The sequence below is a fragment of the Grampus griseus genome, assembly GCF_964374135.1.
Source record: "Grampus griseus genome assembly, chromosome: 13".
Lineage (NCBI taxonomy): Eukaryota > Metazoa > Chordata > Mammalia > Artiodactyla > Delphinidae > Grampus > Grampus griseus.
In genome coordinates this window covers 5819729-5844994 of record NC_139007.1, presented here as the reverse complement: position 1 = coordinate 5844994, position 25266 = coordinate 5819729, and the positions used below count along the sequence as shown (strand labels likewise).

General features: G+C 41.5%; 1 protein-coding gene across 1 annotated transcript in view; it reads right to left on the bottom strand.

Moving 5' to 3' along the window:
- The window catches only part of ADGRB3 (adhesion G protein-coupled receptor B3), a gene marked incomplete at both ends in the record, with an annotated part of 793681 nt that overhangs the window by 385928 nt on the left and 382487 nt on the right, over nucleotides 1–25266 (bottom strand). Inside the window, 3 exons of the mRNA XM_082669119.1 lie at nucleotides 2748–2856; nucleotides 7225–7293; nucleotides 24447–24641. Of these exons, the coding sequence (XP_082525245.1) occupies nucleotides 2748–2856; nucleotides 7225–7293; nucleotides 24447–24641 (373 nt within the window). The remainder of the gene's footprint in view (nucleotides 1–2747; nucleotides 2857–7224; nucleotides 7294–24446; nucleotides 24642–25266) is intronic.

Sequence of the window (25266 nt, the reverse complement as noted above, 5' to 3'; positions counted from 1 at the left end):
GCAGGTGGGCATTGTCCCATCCATTGAGGGCCTGAATAGAACAAGACGTCAGAGGAAGGGTGAATATGCCCTCAGCTTATCCTGGACATCCATCTTCTCCTGCCCTTGGACATCAGCGCTCCTGATTCTTAGGTCTTTGAATTCAAAGTGGGGCTTAACACCATTGGCTCTCCTGGCTCTCAAGCCTTCGGGTTTGGACTAGAATGACACCATCAGCTTTCTGGGCCTCCAGCTTGCACAGAACGGATCTTGGAACTTCTCAGCTGCTGAAATTGCATGAACCAAACTCCCAAAATAAACCTATTTCTATGTACCTACAGATATCCTATTGGTTCTGCTTCTCTGGAGAACTCTGACTAATATATGAATATACTTTGGAAAATTCTTAAATATTATTGAGAATAACCTTCTTCTGGTCATCAAACAACAGTAAGTCAGTCCCTGGACCAGTATTTGGAGAAACCAAAATAAATAAAATCTCTTTTGGGTAGTGTAATAATGCTTGGGATACTTATTCACAGAATATAACCTTTTCTTATATGGATAATCAGTGAAGCAATCAGCGGGCCAAACAATCACACTGTCCTTACACAAGACTGAAGACAATATAGAACAATATTGGTTTTATTTGCAGCATTAAATTGCTTTGTCACTATGCTTAATATACTTCTTAAAGTTTAGTGATGATAAAGGAAGTAGGCAAACCTAGGCGAAGCATAATTTTAACACAAATTTTTCAAAAATACAAGTTTGGTAAGTCAAAAGAAAGGTAAAGAGGAATAAAGATTTGCAATTTATTGATATTTATGGAATTTTTGTCGTAAGTAATACTAGTAATATAGGGCATTTGGTATGCTGTTATTCAAACAGCCTACTTTAAGTTCACATTTAAGTTACTAGACTCTAAGATTGTTTTTGGTTTTTAAAGTTTTTTCCAAACACATTCTGAAGACGTGCCATGTTTCGATCTGATAATACTTTTAATTAGCCATGCGTTTTAGAATTAGGTGCTAAGGTTAACAAAAATCAAGAAAACAATAGCTCTTTGCTTTTTCCCCCTCTGTTTTTCTTGTAAATTACTATTGTCCAAACTGGCATAGCAGCCTTCCTGGTTCCTTCCTCCCCCCAAAAAATCATAGGCCCTTAGAAGAGTGGTTCCATCTTGAATGATCAGCGTCCCCAGAATCTCTCTAGGGTTTTCCTTCCACGTTCCCCAAACTCATAGCCCAACATGCTACCCCCTTTTTCCACAGATTTTACCTTTCCTCTCTTTGCCCAGACACTTTTGGAATGGACATTTAATTTGGATTTTCTCTGATTTCTGAATTCATCCTTCAATAAATATACTATTTTCAGTCACTTTTTCTTCTCCTTGCCCATAGCAAGGACAGCTCCCTTCATTCGTGAACCAGCACAAGCTGCTGGACATCTACTCTCGGCAAAAGTCTGGGCCCTCCACCACCTCTGGAAAGTGGATTAAGGCATAACTCTAACTCGTAAGGCCTCAAGCTGCATGAAGATGGCATGTGGGCATGGAACCGTCTGCAGACCTTTGAGGTCTCCATTACACAGGTTCTCTTCAACTGAAGAATATTACCAGTAGTTAGCTATTACCAGTTACAAGTTGAGGTCGCCCTGGCAGAATATATCTCAGAGTCAAATGAGTCACTATAGGAGTAAAGGACCTTCCGAAGAAATCAAGTATAAGATGAACCACCAAAGCTGTAATCATAAAAATGTTATGTTCTATACCGTGTGAACTCCCCTAGTTAATCCCTCCTCAAAGTTAGGTCTCTTCCTGATCTAGAAACTAAAACTTAAACATCCTTTGAATAAGAATGTGAGGTAAGATATTGATTTAAACACATCTTTATCTACAGTTAGTAGTCTTTATGTGAAGATTGCTAAAACATGACAATGAAAGAAAATCTGAGTCGTAGTAACATCACAAGAGGAAGCTGTAAAGAAATAAAACTATAAACATGTATCAACTCAATGCATATACTATTTAGGAAGAATAGTTCTTTGTTCTTGCAGTATTTTTAACTACAGAAAGAAATGTGCCGTTTGGTTAACATAATTGCTGTTGGCTGAATGCACAATAATTGTAGCACTGTAAGAGGCCGTGTGTAATTCCTCCCTATAAGAGACAATGTTATAGACAGCTAAAGGAAGAAAGATGTTTTCACTTTACGTGTGCTACCATTACAGAATCCACTACAGAGACCCGAGAGACGCACTGTGTCCTGGAAGTTACGCATGAAAACTTCGGCAGCAACAGCATTGTGACAATGACCCCTAAAGGTCTCTGAAGTGTCCCACCCTTATGGAGATTCAGCACTTCTTCGGGACCCCTAACAAGAGAGTGACTCGGCATCTTCATGAAGTGTTTGCGAGACCACGAAGGCTTATTTTTTATATAATCACATAGTATATACTATACATTTTCAACGTGAGATTGGATAGCAATAAACATTTGCTATATACGTGTACAGATAAATACAAGTAGGCTTAAATAAGTATACAAATACACTCAGATGCATGCGAATGTGTGTGTGTCGGTATGTGTCTATAGTGCATATGTGGTTGGCCCATTGAAAACTCAGACACCAAATACCCACAATACATTACTCATGTAGACTCAAAGATATGAACAATGGGTACCACACTTAGAAATGTATGACTCAGATACTTGCAAAGTTTTTTAAAAACTCAGTCAGATTTTGGGAAAACATCCTATTTCTTACCTACATTTCCAGTCATTAAGTATGAATTCTGAAAGTCCATCATCCCCATTCCAACAATGTGTATAAAATCTTCAATCACCTGCATTAACTCTATTGAGCCCGGATAAATCTACAAAAATAAGCAAAGGTTAGATGGAATTTAAAAAATCTATATAATAGAATGTATAACTGGAATTTTAAAAAGACACAATGAGATCATAAATGAGCTCTGATTTATTTGAAGACATTTCTCCAACTAACAGCAGCTGTATTTTTTTTTTACTTTTTAAAATTATTTTTAATCATTTTATTTTATTTTTAAATTTTTATTTATTAATTTATTTTTTAACCCATCTAACAGTTGTATATTTTTTGAACTAACAGTTGAGAATGACATCAAATGTCAGCCAGCAAGAACTCTGGAGGTGATATGATGCCGTGATTAATCCTTCATAAATCCAAGAAAACTCAAAATATCTAACAGATTGTACACTTAGAAGTAGCATGTCTTTACTTTTGATGGGTTCCTTTCCTCACTTAAATATAACATAGAACAAACACTGAAATTTGGGGGCTTTTTACATTTTTTTTTACTTAGCATCTGTACAATGAACACTGGGGAAAAATAATTATTATTGCCATCATGAATATTTACAGACTATTAAGTTCACTGTAAAATAACTATCTTGGGAGAGACATTTATTTCTAATCATTGTAATAGCTGCTGTATGAATAATAGTGTTGGCAATACTTGCAGGATCATAAAACAGCTCTAGTATAGGTGTTTCACATGTACGTATGTAAGACACACCCAACATCATCCGCCTCATACACTGCAAACAGATGAGTGTTTGCTTAAAGATGACCTGATTCTGGCAATAGCTCACAGTGAGTGGAATGTGAGGTCCATTTGAAAAGACAAATGAATTTTAGCATGTGTAACCCATCATGCTGACAAAGTCAGCCTGCATTATATAACCAGATTAAAGCAGAAAGTCTTTTGAAGTTACGTTCATTGCTTTTAGCCATTCAGCACCACTGCAGCTTCAAGCCATGAAAAATTTAAGTGCATTAGAGAATTTTAAATGGCTTTGTATTTGCAAAGGCTTGTGCAGAAGGGGGAGAGAGACTCTGATTAGCAGAAAGACATGTCGGGCAGGGTGGCCAGCAGGCACAGTGCGTATATTTTACAGGAGCTTGCGGCCGCACCCACCCAAAAATCAGACACCTCGAATGCATTGTATACTTACTCACATATGGTTGAAGACATGAACAATGGTTATTACAGTTAGAAACGTATGGCATAGATAGTTGTAATTTATTTTTTAATTTCAGGAAGATTTGGGGACAAATGCTATTGCTTACCTATTCCATTCCCGAAATGTGTGTGAAATTTCCTCCCCATTCCAAAAATGTGTGTGAAATTTCCATCAGCTCCAAACTTCCTGCTGCTACTGTATTTTTTCTTCTATTTTTGTGTAGGTGTGTGTGTCTATGAGTATGTGTAGTGTGTGGGTAAATACAAATTAAAAAGAAGAGGCTTAATCCTCCCAGTTGAAAATAGAGAAGAGACTCCCTCCCTAACCCCTTGCCCCCCTCCCTTAAGAGCATTTACTTTAGAAAACTTGTAATGGTTAAATTCTTTCTCTGTCTCTTTGAAATGCGTGTATACCTTTTTGAAAGTTAAATAGCCTCTTCCCAGCTTAAAGACCCAGGGATGTCTCTCAGTGGAAAGTCATCATCTAGATTGTTGTGCGGTGGGAGGGGCGGTGGGAGGGTTAGACCCTGACTTAAGCAGGTGCCTCACTCTGAGTTGCAAAACTGCCCGCAGTCATTAAGATATCAGAGCTCATTTTTCCTTTGGATAAAGCCAATTCACTAACAAGATGGTCATCCCAATTACCCAGTGCATTTAGCATGAACTACCTAAAGTCCTCTTACTTGAGAACTAGCTACTGTTTACCTCGAGAACACGTGTGTAATGAGTTGAACATCCGCTCGTCTGTATTAAAGGATGAAGTTTCTCTGTCTTTGCAACTCTTAGTGAACTGCCTGTGATGCACATCACATTCTGGCTTAATGCCTATTCAATAATAAAACTGTTTTCTTTCCTGTCTACTTTGGGGAGAGGTTTTCTAGGGTGGCAGCAGATTTTGTTTGTAGTTATATGTTCCCAACAGTTTTCAAATGTCATAGAGCCGGGGCTGATTTTTTTTTTTTTTTTTTTTTCTGTAAAGGGTCAGAGAGTGGCTTTGTGGATCACGGGGTCTCTGTTGGAACAACTCAGCTCTGTCCTTGCTGCACCATAGCAGCCATAGGTACTGTGGCTATGATGCCAAACTTTATTTACAAAACAGGTGCCAGCCTGGATCTGGCTCAGCGGCCACAATTTACGCACTCCTGGAGAGACACAGGAGCGTTCAGTATAAAAAGGAAATACTGATCATCACAATTATCATGAATGAAATGGACCGTCCATTCCAACTACAATGATGGTGTATAAAACAGTGCTATAGAGAATGCAGACTTTTTTTTTTTTTCACTTTAGTATACTGTATTTTTAGTAGGATTCTTTAGCTAAACATAGTTTCATCCTTCATAACTGGGGTTTATGTGTAGTGAACAAACTACGAAATGACACTGTTTATTGTCCAAAAGTGTGAGTTCTAATGGCAAAATGCTTCTGACTTCAGTATTCACCATTTTACTCAGCTAGTCTTCCAAATGCACACAGAGCTATGCTTTATGTTATATTTTGTTGAGACTATTCCTCTAAAATAGACAAAGGATTATCTCTGGTAGATTTTAAACAGCTCTTATTTCTGAAGAGTTCACTCTTTGTGCCAAAAACTTGGAGACTCATTTACCACTTGGCTGCATTCATGAAAACACCGCTACAGAATAGTTGCTTTTATTTCAAATAGTTACTTCAAAGAAGCATTAAGAATCATCACTACTGAAAAAAATATTTAAAAGATAAGAATATTCTTAACTCAAAATCACAAGTAAATAGGTGGATTATGGATTCAGGATTTTCCATTGACAAAAAGTTCTGCCACTGTTCATTATTTGCTCAAGTTGGGACCTTGCAGTAAATAACACCATCTGATGGATTGCAGTCTTGTTTTAAATAGGGTATTATACATTTGTCCTAAATATATCCATAATTAATAGTCTCCAGCACTCTACAAAGATGTGTTTAACCACTTTAGAATACACTTAGCAGTGTATTCTAAGGAAAGACACCATTTTCTCACAGCGAGTGAAGGAGGTTCTCCTCTAGAATGAAGCCAAGGACAAATACATAACTCAAACTAGTAGGAAAAGATAGATTCCGTGTCTTAAACTAAGGAGTGATTTTTTTTTTTCTTGCTATGGCCAGAAGCACAGCACTTGTACCTGATAATGAGGTGGACCCACACTGGACTATTTTTAGAGTCTATCCATAGAGTTCCTATGATAATAGAAATAAAGGGCATGCTTTACTCCTGAAGGCCCAGAATATGATTATAAAGGGAAAGGGAGAGAGAAGGTCCAGTTGAAACTCAGGAAATATTCATTTTCAATATTGCATTGTTCTCACGGAATTTTTAACAAGGGTCAAGTAGAAAACGTTTACATTAAATTTCTATAGGATTTTTAAAAACATGCTTATTCTCCCTTTCTTCTAACTCACTTTTTCTGTGATTTAGAAAAAATAGTATTAACCATGTGTCAGTGAGTATAGCACAAATTGCAGGGCGAGGCATTTTTAAAACAATAACTAAACCAACAAGGCTCCTTGCTACAGTTGCCATGCTTAGCAGAAAGAGAAAAAGAGCAGAATACATTTCTTGTAATGAGAACTCATTTTTACAATTCTTGGCTTTGAGTCAAAATGCACATCTGTATACATAATTCAGATAACACATAACAGTAAATACAAATGATTTTACTAGTTAGTACTCCCACAGTTTAGTTTGCAATGTGTCCTTTTATTTTTTTTATGTTTTAAGCAATATTAAAGTGCTAGTTTATTATTTTGTTGTTTATCCCATCCATAAGTTATCTTTGTATTATAACTGAACATTTTTACATTTCTGTTTTCACAAATATGCAATCAGGTTTACATGCTGCTTGGTAATTCTTTTTCATTTAACATTCCATTATAAGCATCTTACCATATCAATATTGATATGGCAATGTGTCCTTTTAGATTACCTGTTTTTCCTATAGTCTGTAGACAGGAAAGAAAATGATGGGTAAGGCATAGAGTCATTACGCATTAATACCTTAAAGTTAAACATTACTTAAACCTGCTCTGTTTTTTCACATTTTAAATATCATTGATTCCATAGATTGTTATGATAAAGGAGGTCACTTGTTTTCTCTAAGATTAGAATGACTTTAAAGTTTTTCCTATTATGTTCTTGGAATAGCGAGCCATTACTTTTTTCACATATTACGAAGCCTTATTTAAACAACTTCATTTTAAGTTCCGAAATAACTTCAGCTTTACCTGTTGTGCATCTTCCCATTTTTCCTTGTTGTCTTCATCTAGAAGGTTGCTAACTATTTGAAAGAAGTTCTGTAAATTAAATTAGATAAAAGGTTTAATGTTACACGAGGGAATATCTTTTCCAGCAACATCTGTTTGAACGCTGAGGGTATAAACACTTTGCAATACTGCTTGATGACCCTAACATGCTATTCTAGAAGGTCTCTGAGGACCCTCTCTCAGCAACATGATTCTGGGATTTCTAGAGAACGTCACATATTCAGAAGACATCACAATAGGCACAACACTTACTTTCTATCACAGTTATATGCTCTGCATTCTACTCTGTCAGGCCACCGTATAATTATTCCTTACAAAGAAGCTCTCTTTGTAAGCTCCTGTAAGAAAGTCCCCTGTGTTTGTCTTATTAAAGTCGTCCAGTTCCCTGTGAGGAATGATTGCTACTCACACTGCTGGGTCGAAGGGCATCACAGTGAAGCCACAGGCCACGGGCAAAGCTGAGGCCAGTGAAGCCTTCCTCCTATTGGATCCTGGCTCTGCCCTTCCTCGCTATTTTAATTTAACGTTTACAACTACTTATTGTAACGACGACATGAAATTTTTCAAGTTCCTGCATGGTAAGTGCTCAAGAAGTCTTGGCTGTTTTCAAATTCCCATTCTTAATCCCCCTGCCTTTTGCAGCAAACCAAAATGGAGAGATGTCCAAACCCTTGTCATCCCCCTGGTCCCTAACTAACTGTTGGAAACACATTGGCTTTAACGTGTTCCAGCAGTGCCTGCGATGAGTTTCGGTTTTCCCTTTCCAGGCAGACAGGCACCTCTCAGTGTTCGGTTTTTGTTTCCCACACATCGCATCGTCTGTGTCAGTACTCACTTCACACACGAGGGATCTGTACTAAAGAGAGACCTTCCTATCCTCTCACACTCGCTGTGAGCCAGGAGAGGAAAATCAGGGTGCCAGGGACATGGGGTCACAGGAGACCTAAGAAGTGTAAAGTGAAGCCTTGGCATCTGTCTGAAGCTACACGGACAGTGGTCCCTTGCTTTTATCCTCAGACCCCATCTCTTCTGGCTGCTCCGTATGTTATGAACAGGAGCACGGCCCTACGTTGATACCTTCACTTAGGACAGGTCTCCCTTCAGGAGTTGGGGGCCAGGTAGTCACCATTTTTTAGTCTCTTCAGCCTTCTTCCCTATCCAGCCAGCTTTTCAAGATAGGCCTTTACTCTAATTCCAAAGAAATTCACCTGCGTGTTTTTAGAAGAAAAACCAAGCAGCTTCATTTCCTCTTGGGGTTTGAATCTGTTAGCATCTATATTTAATTGCCCTATTTGTGCTATTCATTTTAATAGTTCCCGGCAATCATATGGCTGAAACATGTTTCCAGTCACAACCTCTATAAAACTTACAGAATATTTTAGGCAGCTCTTGGGAAAAAAACCCGGCAAGTCTGTTTGAGACCCGTTTTCTAATTCGTTTAACCTTTTTGTACTGCCAGCCGTTTCTTCCACTGAAAATGTCCTGGCTGCGGTGATAACATTTCAAGGGCTTTGTCCACTGAGCTGTAATTCTACGTATGGGCAGAAAGAATTAACCTTCAGAGTTCTCCGATCGCCTGTGGCTAGTGAACTCAGTAGGAGACGTGGTGCTAGCGAGACGAAAGTTGCAGATTTCATCCCCTTTCACGCCGCCAGCCTTGCTGAGGTCCATGACCGCGCCTACGTCCTAGCCCCTGCCTGCTCTCATACAAAATGCATGCTGCTCCTAACAAGGGTACCGCAAGAATGGGAAGCAATTTGTGCCAACGCATCTCCGTTTCTGGGAAAACATTGCACAAAGCGTGTTTTAGTGACAGGGAGTCAGCAGCTCTGCGCTGTACGTCAAGGCCAGTGAGCACACGCGATTCCTCGATCAAAACGATAAATTCAGAGTTCGGTGTTTCAAAATCACCAGAGGGCATACATAAAAAACCACAGATTATTAAAATATACATTCTAGTAAGCAGAGAGTCTAAGAAAGGCGGTTGTACTATCTTCCAAGGCCAATAAATCATACTTGACTAAATGAACATGGGAATGCCGCACAGAGTAAAGCTCTCCTTCTATCTCCCAGTGGATTGAATCTGAAAATGGTCAGTTGTGGGTTCGTGTAGGGGGACAGGGGCTAAGCCTCAATATCCCAGATGGGGGAGGGGGAGGGGCATTTCCGGGGATACTGAGCTTTGCTTGTTCCTCAGTGTATCCTCGTCGCATGCAATGCCTTGCCCACAGCAGGTGGTTAATAAAGTCCTAACTTAAAGGAAACAATGAAATCACAAAGTCAGTACACCTCGGTTTCTCCAACAAGACTCAAGCATCATTCCTCTGAGTTGACCCTGCTCTAATCTGTCTCACACACGTTGAAAAAAAATGTACTTCGATATATCAATTCACTTCTACATTTGCTCAAATATCATACTGACAGATGGAACAAAGCAGAACCAAACAGAACAGCATTTTGAAGAGGAGACTCATAACCTTTCAGGCCACTTGACTGAATTTTTGAGAAAAGTATAAAGCAACTTCCACGGCAGCAGATGCACAACTTCTAGAGTTTTTCAAGAGCTCTGCTACCTATGGTCAGACCTCTCCTTTGATGATATGTGGATCAAGTCCCTTAGCCCCTGAATTGCATCTGACAGGTTTCTGTTTTGTTTTGATCACATCCCGATCTCTACGACCTAGACTGATTTGAAAAATTCAGCGTCCTTAGCAGAGTCTGAGTTTGGAGCTTGAACTAGGCAGACCTGCTTTAAAAATTCTCCCAACATTTATTACCTGTGTGGTACTGGGGTAACGTTGCCCACCTCCGCCTACGTTCTCTAGCCTGTAAGGCAGAGATGCTAACACCTGCAGGGCAGAGCAGCTGTGAAGCTCAGAGCTAATTCTCAGCACAGTATCCGACACACGCTAAGTGCTCAATATATGGCAGCTTTATGATTTTATTCCCTTTGTGTTATCTTTTTACGACTGGCTGCATGATTTGTATTTATAGCCACATTATGGCCCATGATTTGTTCAGCAGAAAGCTCTCCTTCCTAAGAATGTCCTCTGCTGGGAGGGGTTTCAGTGTTGTGATGATGAGACACTCAGCACGTGGGAGACCCTGAGCAAACGGCTGTGGGACACCATGGGCAGGAAGCAGGACTCTGGTTTTCCTCGGCAGGAAGTATTATTAAAATCAGCACAGTGAACGCATGTCGTAAAGAGAAGCATTGATGTCTCTGCCCCATTCAAAGTGCAAGTCCTAGATTTGGCCATGTGAGACTAAAAGGACACTCGATTTTCTTTGTTATTGGAGTATAATTGCTTTACGATGTTGTGTTAGTTTCTGCTGTACAATGAAGTGAATCAGCTATGTGTATACATATATCCTCTTCCTCTTGGACCCCCGTCCCACCCTCCCACCCCTCTAGGTCATCACAGAGCACCGAGATGAGCTCCCTGTGCTATACAGCAGGTTCCCACTAGCTAGCTATTTTACACCTGGTAGTGTATATATGTCTATACAAGTCCGTTCTCTATGCCTGCGTCTCTATTCCTGCCCTGGAAATAGGTTCATCTGTATCATTTTTCTAGATTCCACATACATGTGTTAATATACGATATTTGTTTTTCTCTTTCTGACTTACTTCACTCTGTATGATAGATCTTCTAGAGTAATGAAAATAAAAACAAAAATAAACAAATGGGACCTAATTAAACTTAAAAGTTTTTGCACAGCAAAGGAAACCATAAACGATAAAAAACAACATTCAGAATGGGAGAAAATATTTGCAAATGAAGCAATGGACAAAGTATTAATCTCCAAAATATACAAACAGCTCATGGAGCTCAATATAAAAAAACAAAACAAAACAAAACAAACAAACAACCCAACCAAAAAATGGGCAGAAGATCGAAACAGACATTTCTCCAAAGAAGACATACAGATTGCCAAGAGGCATATGAAAAAATGCTCAATATCACTAATTATTAGAGAAATGCAAATCAAAACTACAATGAGGTATCACCTCACACTGGTCAGGACACTCAATTTTATGCAAAGCAGTAAGTACATAATTCTTTGTTCTATATCTGGTTGGCTTCCACTTGACAAATTTCTCAAGGACTATATACAATTTTCTATAAGTATATTGAAGCACATCTTAGCATGCACTTTTGCTGAATTCCTTATTGAAAGAGAGTTGTAGATTAGGCTCATGATCAGAGATATCTAAGCCACAAGAAACGTGTTCTCCTCCTCCTAACCCAGCAGCAAATGCCTGGGCACCGAGAAGCAGAGACAGGCCCCAAGGAACAGAGTTAAGAAGGAGAACAGAAAGCTTTCAGGAATGGTGGTGTCCTCAACATGAAATATAGAGGAATCATAAGAGAGGCTTAAAGGCTAAGCAAGGAAGCAGGGACACACCATTAGGATTAAAATGGCACAGCCCAGGACAGTCATGCATCCCCAATCCAGAGAGCAGTCGACGGCTGCAGGTCAAGCGTGATCCGGCCCCTTCCTGTCTCTCCACTCTGTCTTGAGCGATCCTGTCCCCCACTCTCTCTACTCCAGGCTCAGCAGACTTCTCCATGCATCCCAAACCTGTTTCTGCCCAGTCTCCAGACCTATATAATGCTGCTCCCTTTCTTCAACCACTTTACTTCCTGTTCTTTACTTGAATAACCCCTTTTTTGTCCTCCACGTCTAGATTTACATGCCATTTCCCCAGAAAGGCTTTCTCCCATCACCACACTGTAAGTATACAAAGTCTGCACAGTCTCTTTATGTTTCTGATTTTGAGTAGTGAAAATTTTTATTTTTCATTTACCAGTACTGTCATCATTCATGCTTTGCCAAAAATCCATGGAAAAAAGAAACAGCCCATTCCTGGAAGTAATCACCTAAAAGAATAAGACGTGAAGGAAGAGGTTCTATTGACCAGAAGAGACCCTTGTTCTCTGTTCTGAGAGTCACCTTTCCCCAGTACCTGGGGAATTACTAGTACGACGGTCTCTGACTCTCCCGGCCTCTACGTCCATGCATGACCAACCCAGCAAAACTACTGTGCACTCACCCAAAAGGATGAATAAGTGCACCTTCACCCTAATGTAATGCAGGCAGCAGCCAGCTGTAAGGGAGCCACTCACAGGGCAGCAAACATGAGGAGTTGCAGTTGCACTGTGTAGATTTCTTTTGAAGTGTATCACACTTCGTAATTACAATGTATTTGTATGATGATCAGTTTAGGGCTTCTTCTCTACCAGCTTATAATTTAGTTGGGACTGTTTCCATTTTGTTCACTCCCATGCCCCCAGGGTACAGCACGAGGCATAGGAAAATGTAAATACTCAAATATTTCCTGTTGGCTGACTGCATGCCTACTGTGTGGAAGACCATGGGATAAACACTGGGGGAATTAAAAATCACGGATACACGGTCCCCACCTAACGTGTGGCCTCCTTTCAACACCCTCCTCTGCTCTATACCCAGGGTTCTTGTAGGTCCAGGGCAGGAGATGGGGTGCTTAGTTTTACAGATCAGAAAGCTGGTTCTCCTGATTAAATACGGGATCGAACTCTTCCTATCTGAGTGGCATTTTGAAGTCTCAAGGCCGTCCTGGTCACAGACACGCACTCTTGAGAAACTGCAGGGCCTCACAAGTAGAGGACACAGTGGAGGATGTTCGGCCCTGGTCCCCTCCCAAGGAAGGGGTCTCCTCTTCCACACACAGCTGGTTCTTTGCCAAACACAGTGGAGCCCCCTGTGCACCACCACTGCTGCCCCATCCCTGATGGAGCGAGGGCTACCTTGTTCAGCAGCAGAGGGCATCGGGAGAGAGAGAAAATTACACTCCAGGCAGCAAAGCTGGGGGCTTGGGGAGGAAGAAGCCTGGGGAAGGGAACATCCCGGGGAGACTTTACCAAGAGCCCGAGTGAGACACAGCGAGGACAGAAGTGGGCGTGAGGGTGGAGGTGAGGAAAGACCCAGGGGATGCTTGAGAGGCAGAAAGGCACTCACTCCTTCAGGAACATTGCCTGAACACCTGCTGTGTACTTGGCCCTTTTCTGAGTTCAGTGAACGCAACAGTGAGCGAGACACACGAGAGTTCCTGCCCTCACGGAGCTTGCACTGCGCTGTGTAAAGAAAAGACATTTAGCAATAAGTAATCATTTAAAACAGGACTTAAGGTGATGAATCAAAAATAAAATAGTGTACGGGGCCAGGAGGGACTGGGCAGGGGAGGGCTGTGTGTGCGTGTGTGCCTGTGTGGACATGTGTATGTGGGTGTGTGTATGCGTGTATGTGCGTGGGTATGTGGGTATCTGTGTGTTTGCATGTCTATGTGCTTATGTGTATGTGTGTTTGTATGTGTAATTGTGCACGTGTGTATATGTATATGTGTATATGTGTGTGTGTGTAACTGTGTGGATGTGTGCATGTGGGTGTGTGTATGTGTATATCTGGGTATCTGTGTGGACATGTGGATGTGTTTGTGTGTATGAGTTTATGTGTATATATGTGTATGTGTGTTTGTATGTGTGCACACATGTGTGTGTGTGTGTGTGTGTGTGTGTGTGTGTGCGCACAAGTCTGCTTCAGGTGGAAGAGTCCGCAGGAAAGACTTTTCTGAGGAGGTGACATCTAAGCTGAGGACAGAGTGATGAAGGTGGCAGTCATGGGCAGGCCCGAGGAAGAGAGCCCCAGAACAACAGTGGGACGAAGGAACACAAACAGAGAGGAAGCAACGTAGCTGGCATGGCCTTGAGCAGGGAGCTAGAGGAGGGGAAGGGGAGAATATTAATACAGGATGAAAAAGAGAGTCAGGGGCTCAGACAGAGAGGTGCCTGGATCCCACCATAGTTATGTGACACGAGTTTCAGGAAAAATAAAAATCTAACGTTGGCTGCTGAGTGGAAAACAGAGTACAGGAGAGTGAGAGTGGAAATGGGGAGGTCAGAAAGGAGGCGGTGTTGTCTGCTGGCTTGATTAGGGAACAAAGTGTCGTGGTGACGGAGGGAGAGGGCAGAACCGGGACCAGGCCCTGGTTCCTAGAGGACACACAGCTCTGCTGAACACGCAGAAGACACAGCAGAGCTGCGTGTGCCCGGGGACTGTGGGCTCAGCTCTGTTCTGGCCAAGCGTGAGGCGCCTGGGATAGAGCTGAGAGCAGACGCCCAGCTGCCGCTGTCCCTACAAGCCTGAAGCTCAAAAGGTCAAAACCTGTGAATCCTTAATCCTAGTTGAAACCTGGAGCTTTTGGGGGAAAAACTAAAATGACCAGGAATAGAGCTGAATGGGATAAACTCGAAGTTAAAACACTGGTGATAAAATAGACAGGAAGAGGACCACGTGAGGTTAGATGAGGGCTTAGGGATAAGGAAGCAGGAAGTGGGGCAGAAGGACTCTGCAGTGGGGAGGTTAAGTCAGATGAGATGGACCAAGTCTGCAGCAAGGTAAAAACCCAAAGAGTTCAAGATACAATGCCTTGGTCTCCTGTATTTTTTTAGCCTCCATGCACTTGGATGATGACACTTGCACATGAGATGTGCAAAACCAGGAACACACCCAGGTTACAGATTAGGGCCTGGATAACTGATGTCCAATCCCTGTGATTGGGCTATGACTCTACTTCTTAGCCTCCCAGTCAAGAAAGTGTAGAGAAATAAAATTGAGTAAGAGGAATATTATTACACAAATAATCTTAGGCTTGTTCTACTGTATTTTTTAAAGCTAACTAATCCCTAAAGAGTGCTTTGCCTATTTTTTTTAATAGGTGGTCTCTCAACGGATCAGGACAAAAAGTCACATCACTCTGGTTTAATCTTTTATCTAGAATACCTATCCTAGAAGCACATCAACTGGCCGTTGGCAATGAGAAACCCTCAAGGATTCAGGAAGCAGCAGATGATAATTAAGGATGCCCCCTGGAAGGCATCAGGGACCAAGATATATGGAGAATATGATTCAGAGACAAGAAACTGAAGCACTGGAAAACAAGAGGATCAATGGGGGGGACAAAGGGATTGGGGTATCAAGGTCAGAAGGTCAGCCGTGGGGTCACCAGCCTGGAAGGCTGTGGTCAGAGGACTCCTGCCAACAGGGCCGGGCTGTCCCAGACAGCCCAGTGTCATATGCCAGATCCAGAGGGTGTGAGAGCCGATTATTGAAGCAAATATTCCCTAACGTGCACTAGTTTAGGAGAAAAAAATCCAGAGCCTTTAAGGACACCTTTGTTTTTTTCTTCTCGTTTTAGTCACAGATATCACCGAAGCTCTGACTCATTTTGGAAACAACATGGAACAGGGGTCCAGGAATCTCGGGCTGCCTTTCCCACTAATCTCACTGCTCTGCCGAGATGGAAGACGGTACCACCTGTGGAGTTTTGGAACTGCTTGGATGGGCAACTTCCTACACGATGCTATGAGTCTTTCCAGGGTAAGTGTAGGATGGAGGGCTCCAGAGAAAGAGCAGAGAGTGGGTCTGCTTTGAGGTGCAAGTGACAACCAGAATGGGGGAGTGGAGAGAAGCAACGTCTATTGTCAGCGCTTAGGGGGGCCAAGCGTGGTGCTGCTTTACAAATGAAGGGTAAAAACTTTAGTGATGCTAATATGATTAGGTATGTTCATCAATTATTCCCAAGAGGGAGCCCTGCCGAGCAGTCAGTCATAAAAAACATCATAACAAGTGGGGCAAAATCTTCCTCAAATCCAGACAAGGCACAAGGTGAGAAGTGATCACCGCGTTTGGGCAGGCCTGGCGGATATACCAAAGGGCCACCTGGGCAGGAAACACACACACATCACAGGTTCACCCCTGGGATGCTGCGAGCAGAGCCATAGAGGTCCTGTCCCTGGGAAGATGCCTGGCACATACTTTTCTTGGCTAAAGGGAAATTCTCACAGTTCCTTCAAGATCCCCTGTTGTGCACTGAATTGTGTCTGGCCCTGATCCATATGTTGAAGCCCTTAGCCCTCAGTACCTCAGAATGTGATTGTATTTGAAGACAGGGCCTTTGAAGAGGTAATTAACTTAAAATAAGGCTGGGTCCTAATCCAATTTGACAGGTGTTCCTGTAAGAAGAGGCATTTAGGACACACAAAATCATCAGGGGTGACACACACAGAGAAAAGGGCCATGTGAGGCCACAGGGAGAAGGCGGCTGCCTGCAAACCTGCCCACGCCTTGATCTTGGACCTCCAGCCTCCAGAACTGGGAGACAATACACTTCTGTTGTTTAAACCACCCAGTCTGTGGTATTTATTATGGCAGCCCTGCAAACTGATACATTCCCCCATAATTTTTTAAAAGAAAAATTTAATAATAAATGGAATCACAATAGAAGACTACCTGTACACCGTGCACATGCAAATCTCAACATTTTCTTGACTCTGATGGAAATAATGAGGGATTCTGAAACGACAAAACTACCTATCAGATGCTTTATCATATTTTTCTTAAGTTCCACCAAAGTCATTCATGTACATCACATGGCATGTACCAGGTGATAGGCTCCATTCCACAAATACCTAACCTTCTTAGTCGCCCTTCTTTTTTCCCCTATCTTTGTGAATACTCTATTCACCTATGGAGGTCCTCAGTCCCTCTCAGCCTGCAGCCATCTTCCAAATTTTGTTCATGGTAGGATTTATTCACATTGGTGGGTGAAGCAAGATGTGTTTATTAATATCTCACCCATTTAAGTCAGGTATTTGGCATTGAATTTCTTCTTTCCATCTTATATAATAAGGGCACATTCTCCACATTATCTAGAAAGAGCTTTTAGCTGTACACATTCTCTCTACCACAGAGAAAGAATAGGGAACCGTATCAGGCTGGAAGCATTGAAATGGCTGCATTTGTGACTTGGAGTGATTATCAGCTGGGAGTTGCCATCCTGGGCTCCTCTTGGTTCCCACAGATCCAGGCATCCTGGCTATTGATTCAAGCCATCCTCTCATCCACTTGCCAGCTAACATTGAAATGGCTTTGTGATAAAGGCCTTAAGGACTAACACTTCTTTTCTGACTTCCCTTCTCCTTGATACATTCCCTGCCCTTCTCCTCTACTAAGAGTGGGGGGAAAAAAAGAGTGGGAAAAAAGTAGTGGCCCATTCTTGCATAGGTAATGCCATGGAGAATATTTGACCTTCCTTTGTTCCCAGGAGTGATAGCAAAATACACATCTGCACTGGCAGCAGACACCTGTGGTCCAGAGATGCTTCAGGTGTTTGCTCCATCAGAATCTCACCTTCCCGGATCATAAGGTTCGTCGCCATGTTCCTTGAGCTTTTACTGTGTGCCACATGCTGTGTAAGTTTTACACAGTAACTCAACCCTCACACCAGCACTGTGCATGGGTACCATCATCCAATACAGTGGAAGAGAAATGGCAGCTCAGGGAGGTCCAGTCACCTGCCCAGCATCAGATAGTTAACAAGTAGCAGAGCCCTGACCAGAAGCTCGGGATTCTGACCACGAACAGGCACTCTGAGTCATCACGCTCTATTGCCTTCCTTACCTCTCCGACTTACGTTCCAGGAAATTATTAATCTTCTGCTGCACAATGTTCTTTAAGCAGAGGATCACAAGTCATAAGGTACTGTCTTGTAGGCTAGAGTTATACTACAATTCCAAACCTAAAGGGCCCATACTAGATCTTATTTAGTCAAGAGAATTAGTTTCAGCATTACATAATGGCTTTGGATTGTTAGCCATAATTGCTTCCCCATTTATCAGACCACTCTTTTGTACACAAAAAGTAAAAGCATTTCTCACTGAAAGCATCAGAGAAATAATACTCAAGAATCCTCACCTAGTGTTGGATGGGTAGCATGAGAAAGATCCAACATACGTGCTTGCCTGTCAAGTGTTTTAGGAAAGAAGATGCTTGGCTTATCCGAAATCACTAACTCTGCTTTCAGTTTAATTTCTTGATCACCTAACTCTGAGAATTTTATTTAGAATGTAGTTTGCCTTTAAGAAAGAAATTGGAAGCTGAGTTTTGAGCTTCCTATTTAATCCTAATCATTGGGAAATGAATTTTCAAGCCTAGAGAACACGTTAGACAAACAAGTGATTTTCAAACATTGGCGACCTGTTTGAGGGTCATGATTGACTTTTTATAACCAAATAGGAATGCATAGAAAATACAAGAGTGCATTACCCACAGGAAAAGGGAAATATTATTTTGAAAAAGTCTTCAATTATATATTGTTTTCAAGTTTTCAATTATATATTGAGGTAAACTGTGTGCCTTACTGTGGGTCATAGTCAAAAACATTAGGAAAATGCTGAGTTAGACCAACAAAAGTTTTGTCAGGGAACAAAAGCATGCCTGAGAAGAGACAAATCCTTGCATCCAGGAAGTTTGAGGGCAACTTTAAACAAGGCGTCTCTGTGGATACTCCATGTATGTATTCTTTCCAATTCTTCTTTCTTTACCCCCAAATATAAGCTGTCTCAGGGGCCTGCCTTTCTTTCCATTAAGTGGATCATGCCTGCTTTTCTGATCCACTGTCACTGAAACATGCTTTCTTTTTGCCAACCTCTAGGTCATTGCTGTAGCCTTTTCACGGGTTTCTTTCCCCCAGTCTTCCTTTACTCACTAATCGCCCTTATCCACCTTGGCCAGACCATCTTTCCAAAAACAGCACTCACATTTAGTAACCTTGCTCATAGAGAATAACATTCAAACTCTCCTCTAGCCTTGATTCCCGTGCCTTCACGATCGACATTTTCCAATGTGAATCCCATTTTTTTTACCAACCTTGGTCTTTTGAATGTGCCACACTCATACCATTTCTGTGGCTTTGACTGGAGTTTGATTATTGTTTCCGCACCCAGCTTGTTTCTCCAAATTCTATCTCAAGGCCTAAGGCTCCCATAAATTATTTTCTTGTTGCTGCAGTTCAGATTCTATGTCTTGAGAGCTCCTGGAAGTGAGACACTGTACTCATATCTCTCTTCCTCATTACCGGTCTAGCCTCATTCATGACTTAACTTTTACTTCAATGATGTTGTAAGCAGCTTGAGAGCAAGGCCCATCTTTTCCTTTTATGTTAAGAGTTACAACACCAGAGCTAAGGGCATTACAGAGCACCTACTCTCTGCTGGACGACTCACAAATACCATCATGTATGGGTTGTTACGTATTTAACCTGAATTACTTCTAAGCCTCGCAACAAGACTGGAAAATAGTTACCATCGAACTTCATTACTCATGAATTCCGTATCTGCAAATTCAACTCTTCGCTAAAATTTATTTGTAACCCCCAAATCAAAGCTCATAGCTTCAAGGGCATGCACGGTGGTGAATTTGAGTCACCCATGCACAAGTGCCCAGCTCATGTCACATGGCTATGCTCTGAGATTTGGTTTCAGCTCATATCCTGTAAATATGCCCTTTTCATGGCCTATTTAATGCCCAGGTTTCTTTCCATATTTTTTATTGGTAATTTCACTGTTGAGAATGGCCATCAGCATAGTGTGGAGGTCCATCTAGTATTCCTAAACCCAAGAAGGCTGTGTTATGCCTTATAGAGAAAATATGTGTGTTAGATAAGGTTTGTTCAGGCATGAGTTTTATATATATATATATATATATATATATATATATATACACACACACACACACAATGTATATATAATAATAACATATATATTGTTATATGTACAACAATAACAGAAACACACATAAAACAGGTCATGTATTAATTGGTCGATGAAAATTATATGACAGATTCTTGAAGGAACCCATCCTGTAGTTTCCCTATTAGTAAATGATCAGTATTCTTTCATTTTATAAAATATAACTACCATGACTAAAGAGAATAGACTGTACTACTATTTCTTCTTTAGATATGAAGAAATAAGGTAAAGAAAGATTAAGTAATGTGTCTGAAGACATCAAGATATTTATTGGACAAACTGGAATTTCAATTTGTATGTCTGATTCAACTTTGTCAAGTTCCTGGTGTGGGTGTTGTGAGTTCATCCTCCACTGATAGAATGAGACTCAGTATGAATTTTCCCAGGGGTGGAAAAAAAGACAAGCTTTCCTCTCCTTTTCTTCCTTTCTCTTAATTGGATGTTCAGAGTACTTTTCTTAGTTTTTTGTGAAGTAAATTCCTCAAATATTACTACATTACTCATAGTCACTAATTACTTGAACAAATATTTGCATGTCTACTATGCTCCAAGTGCCAAGCTAAGCCCCAGGGACCTAATTGTCTCTCCACAAGCTTAACATTTGCTGCTGAAGGGAGGTCTGAAAACAAATAACTACAATGTCATGTGAGAGACCTGCTCTAGTAGGGATATTTACAAGGTTTCAAAAAGACCAGACAATTAGGAAAACACTGAATTCTGCCTGAGATATGAAGAGAAGACTTTGGAGTAGGAATGATTTTTGAGCTGGATCCTGAAGGACTTTGGCATCAGATTGGAAATGGGAAGAATAAATTACATAGAGGACCAATATAGGCAGAGGTTTGGACATATGACCAAGCCCCAAGGTTTGGAAAGAATATGCCTGAAGGGAAGGGACTTTTGGAGTAATTTTCTACCAGTTTCCCAAAATAAAACTATTACTATGTTTTATCCTTCCAAGACATAAAAGTACACTTTATTTTTTCCCCAAATTTTAACAGGTTGTAGCTATACTATCTCACTTTCATCAATGTATCAAGTCAATTGTTTACTGAATCCAGCATCACCAGGCATTTTACATAAAATGTCTTGCACATAACTACATTTAAAATAATGTATTCTCTTTAAATAGTTTTCCTTAATCTCTCTTTGGTCTTTGCTGTTTTCCCAGTTTAAAAAAAAAGGATAAAAAAAAGGTCAGTGGTATCTATGTAGTTATTAATTTTGTTGTTAATTAACTCAACAAACATTTGTTGAGCAGCTTCTATAGTCAAGACTCCTCTTTGGGGAGAGGATGACTTGGAGCTCGGCTAGTATCCAAAGATGGATCAGGGATATTTCTTCTTTTTCAAAGATTTGCAGATGAGTACTAATAACTCAAGACATAAAGAGATGCGGGAGAAGTGCTGCTGGAACTCAGAGTCCCAGAGTCTGTACCAAGAGACTGATTTAGGAGACGGAGACAGACAAGCCAGTCTGAAGGCATAGAGGAAGCGAAGGCCCAGAGCCAAGAACGCACAGTGCATCCAGGAAGCAGGAAGTAGTTCACTTGGCTCCAAGTCTGTGAAGGGAAAGAGGAGTCCATGTGCACGGCCGGAAAGGCAGGTGACCTACGTACGGCGGGCGTACTAGAAACCAAGACACAGGCTTCGGGTTGTCTTTGAGGAGGCCTTGGTGCCCCGCTGGAGATTTCTGACTGAGGAGTGACAGAATCAGGACTGTCCTAGGACAGCCAATGGGACCATGGTGCACAAGATGAGGAGGGATGTTGGTAAGGGTCTGAGGGAGGATGAAAGGAAAGAGGCCATGGAAATAATGGAGGCTGGGGTAACTGGAGGCCAAGACAGGGAAACAGCAGTGGGGAGAGGAAAGACGGATGGAAGAGGTGCCGTGTAGGCTGACCCAACAGGAAAGGAAGAGAAGGGAAAAGTCAAGATGACATTACAGTTCCAGCCTACGGACCACTAATCCTCCAAGGCAAAGTAGAAAATACAAGAAAACGTGGCACTCAAGATGAGTTTAGCTTACTCCATATGAAGCCTGAGGTGCTAGCCAATCACAAGGGCCCAGAGACCTTGAAAGTGGAGGACTGAAGTCGCAGTAAGACTGTAATCAAGCAAAGACGACAAATATGTCCAAAAGATTTGTATAAAATTGCTTGTGGAAAGTAGAATAAAAGTGGTACAAAGTTCTCTAGAATTTCAGAGACGAGACAGGTCATTTTCAGATGGAGTTTGGGGCTTGCAGGTCTGGCAGTCAGAAGGACTTGCTGGAGCTGTGCCAGGAGTTTGACGGGCAGAGACGGAAGAAGAAGGACTCCCAGAAGAGGAAGGTTTCCAGGTGCCCGAAAAGACACTAATAAAGACAGTGAAAGAGATAAACACAGCTCCCGTTTGTGAATGACTAGGACACCAGCCTGCTGAGAATTCTGTGCGCATGTGGAGGACTAAGGAGAGAGTAGGACAGAAACGGAGGAAGGTATTTCTGACCATGCCACAAGGACACCACCACCATCAGCCACATTGCTCTATTTAAGTCAAGCCAGCTGATGTCCATGCCGAAGCCTGTGGTTACACTAATTGTCCGTGGAGTCCGCGCACTCCAATGAGAAGCTCAATCATAATATGTCCCCAATACAACCTGGGATTCTTAGTTTCCTGAATTTCAGCACCTAAAACTCTTAAAGCCCTACACTCACGAGGGTTCAAAGAGGCCCGAGAGCTCACTGTGTGCAGCCTTCTGCCTGATGTTTCAACGTGAACACAAGGGTCTGAGGTTTTTCAAAATTACAGCTTGTATTTTATGTCAAGGGTTTCAGATGTTATTTTTCAATGTAAATGCCAATGGATAGACGTATCTCAGAACTACAGGGAAAGGTTATACTTGGCTTACTTAGTACATTTTTAAAACTGGAAAACTCTCTCATTCTTTGTAAAGAAACAAAAGCATCTTGGGGAGTCCCTGGTGGTCCAGTGGTTAAGACTCGGCACTTTCACTGTCAGGGGCCCGGTTCCATCCCTGGTCGGGGAACTAAGATCCGGCAAGCCATGCAGTATGGCCAAAAAATAAAAAAATAAAAACAAAAAAACCTCACAAATGCATCTCTGAAATGCTCAAATGACAGTAATCTTCCACCTCCCCTCCCTACTATGTATTTTTACAATTAAAAATGTATTCCTGGGGCTTCCCTGGTGGCGCAGTGGTGGAGAGTCCGCCTGCCGATGCAGGAGACATGGGTTCGTGCCCGGGTCGGGGAGGATCCCACATGCCGCGGAGCAGCTGGGCCCGTGAGCCATGGCCGCTGAGCCTGCGCGTCCGGAGCCTGTGCTCCGCGGTGGGAGGGGCCACAGCAGTGAGAGGCCCGCGTACCGCAAAAAAAAAAAAAAAAAAAAAAAAAAGTATTCCTGGACATTAGTGATATAATATAGAATGCAGTCCCACTAACTCTCATTGCAGCTACTTTCAGCAGTATATGCATATAATTTAAATACTATATGTACCTCTATACAAATTAGGGCATTTAATATTATTTATGAATAATTCCATGATTCCAAAAAGCCTTCTATTCCTCTTTCCCTCAATAGCTGATCAAAATAAAGCAAAACAAAGAACAAAACAAAAAAACCCACCCTCTGAATTCTCCAAGTGAAATGCAAATAAAACTCCCAAAGGAAGAGTGGGCTGAAAGAAAACTACCTGATGTGGGAATTTTGCCAAACCTTTATTTAATGAACTTCATGCCAAGATACAGGAAGAACATTATGCTAGAAACGCAAAAAAACAAGTCAACACTCTTGGCAGGCGTACATTTTAGCCTAGGCACAAGAAGAGTTAATCTGAAATGCAAACTAGAGTTGCATTAAATATGCTTTTTTTGCCATTCAACAAGCTTTGTCTTAATGGCAAAGGCAATTCTAAAACTGGATGAGTACTTAAACTTTACTATGGAAATAAATGATGCTGTTCTAGAAGTCTTCCATGACAAGAAAAATATGCTGTGAGGAGTTCCTGAATTCCTTATTTTCCTACCCAGAACAATTCTCTACTCGCCTGATATTTTCAGACAATGGTTCCACAGAATTAAACATGGCTTTCCCCCTTCTAATAGCAAACCCCAAACAAAACTTAAACTGTGTCTTCTCTGCATGCTATAGTTAATGTGCCTTCATTATGCTTAATGTACTTTTAATAGTTTCCTGTGGCAAGATGGTGATATTAAATGTGGGAATAAAATACCCACGCTACAACCTGGAATTTGCTATAGTGCCTTTCTGCCGAGGACTCAAATCACTTCACACACATTCTCACTCACTATCTCCTGGAGGTGCATTACGTGCATTTTACGGTTGAGGACACCGAGGTATATAGAATGACTAAGGATCTGAGGTCATTTCCAGAGCTCAGCTGAGCACAGCCTGGATGCCTTCCCCAGCAGGAGTGAGCACCCTCCCCTCCAGGCCAGGAAGCCCCCATGGTGGCTGCACTGGCTTCCCAGGACCACAACTGATCCCAAGCTCACTTGCTTTTCCTTCATGGAATCACCTCCCTTACCTGGACGCCATCAGATGCAGGGATGTAACTTGCCCTTTTAAACGTGTCTGTCACATTCCTGAGGATTTCCACGGACATCAAAAGATCACCTGCATAGAAGTTTTTCCTCTGAGTTAAATCCAGCAGTGTCTTGGTGACCTCGGACATCCCATCACCTGCCAGCATTCTCTGCCCTTTCGCAAGGTGTTCTTTGATCTGTGATGGTCAAAAGAGTGGAAAAAACATCAGAATCTTCATTACTGTTTCTCCACATATCTTCATCAAACGAATGTATTTAAAACTGCAGGGACAATGTTCCAATAGCACTGAAAGACCTGGGAGGATTTCAAAACTAAGCTGTGTGTACCCCAAACTCACATGGATAGACCTCCGCATCACTGTCCACACTTTGGCTGACTTGACGGACTTGCCTTTTCTAGTTTTCAGAAAACAATTTAATACTTCGCAAAAAGCATGTGTTAATTTACGTTTTTAATTGAAATAAAAATTAAAAAATAATTTTGCACGTGGTAAACAGGGGAGATTGTTCAGTGAGGTGTGAGCAGAGATGGGAGATTATAAACACTTCAAAATATCCAAGCTGAGGTTAATAATTTTTGCCTTACCTCTTAAAATAAAGACATCTTTATACAGCAGCAAAAATAAAAAAGAGTTTTCACGAGGACATTTAGCTTAAGAAAGACATTTAGATAAACTTTAAAGGACTACTATGACAGAAATGACTGAAAGCTAGATTATTTTGGCTTTATTTTTAAAAAAATAAACAACAACAAAAATCTCTCAGCTAGGTTTTCAGCAGCAGAATGAACTATTGAGATGC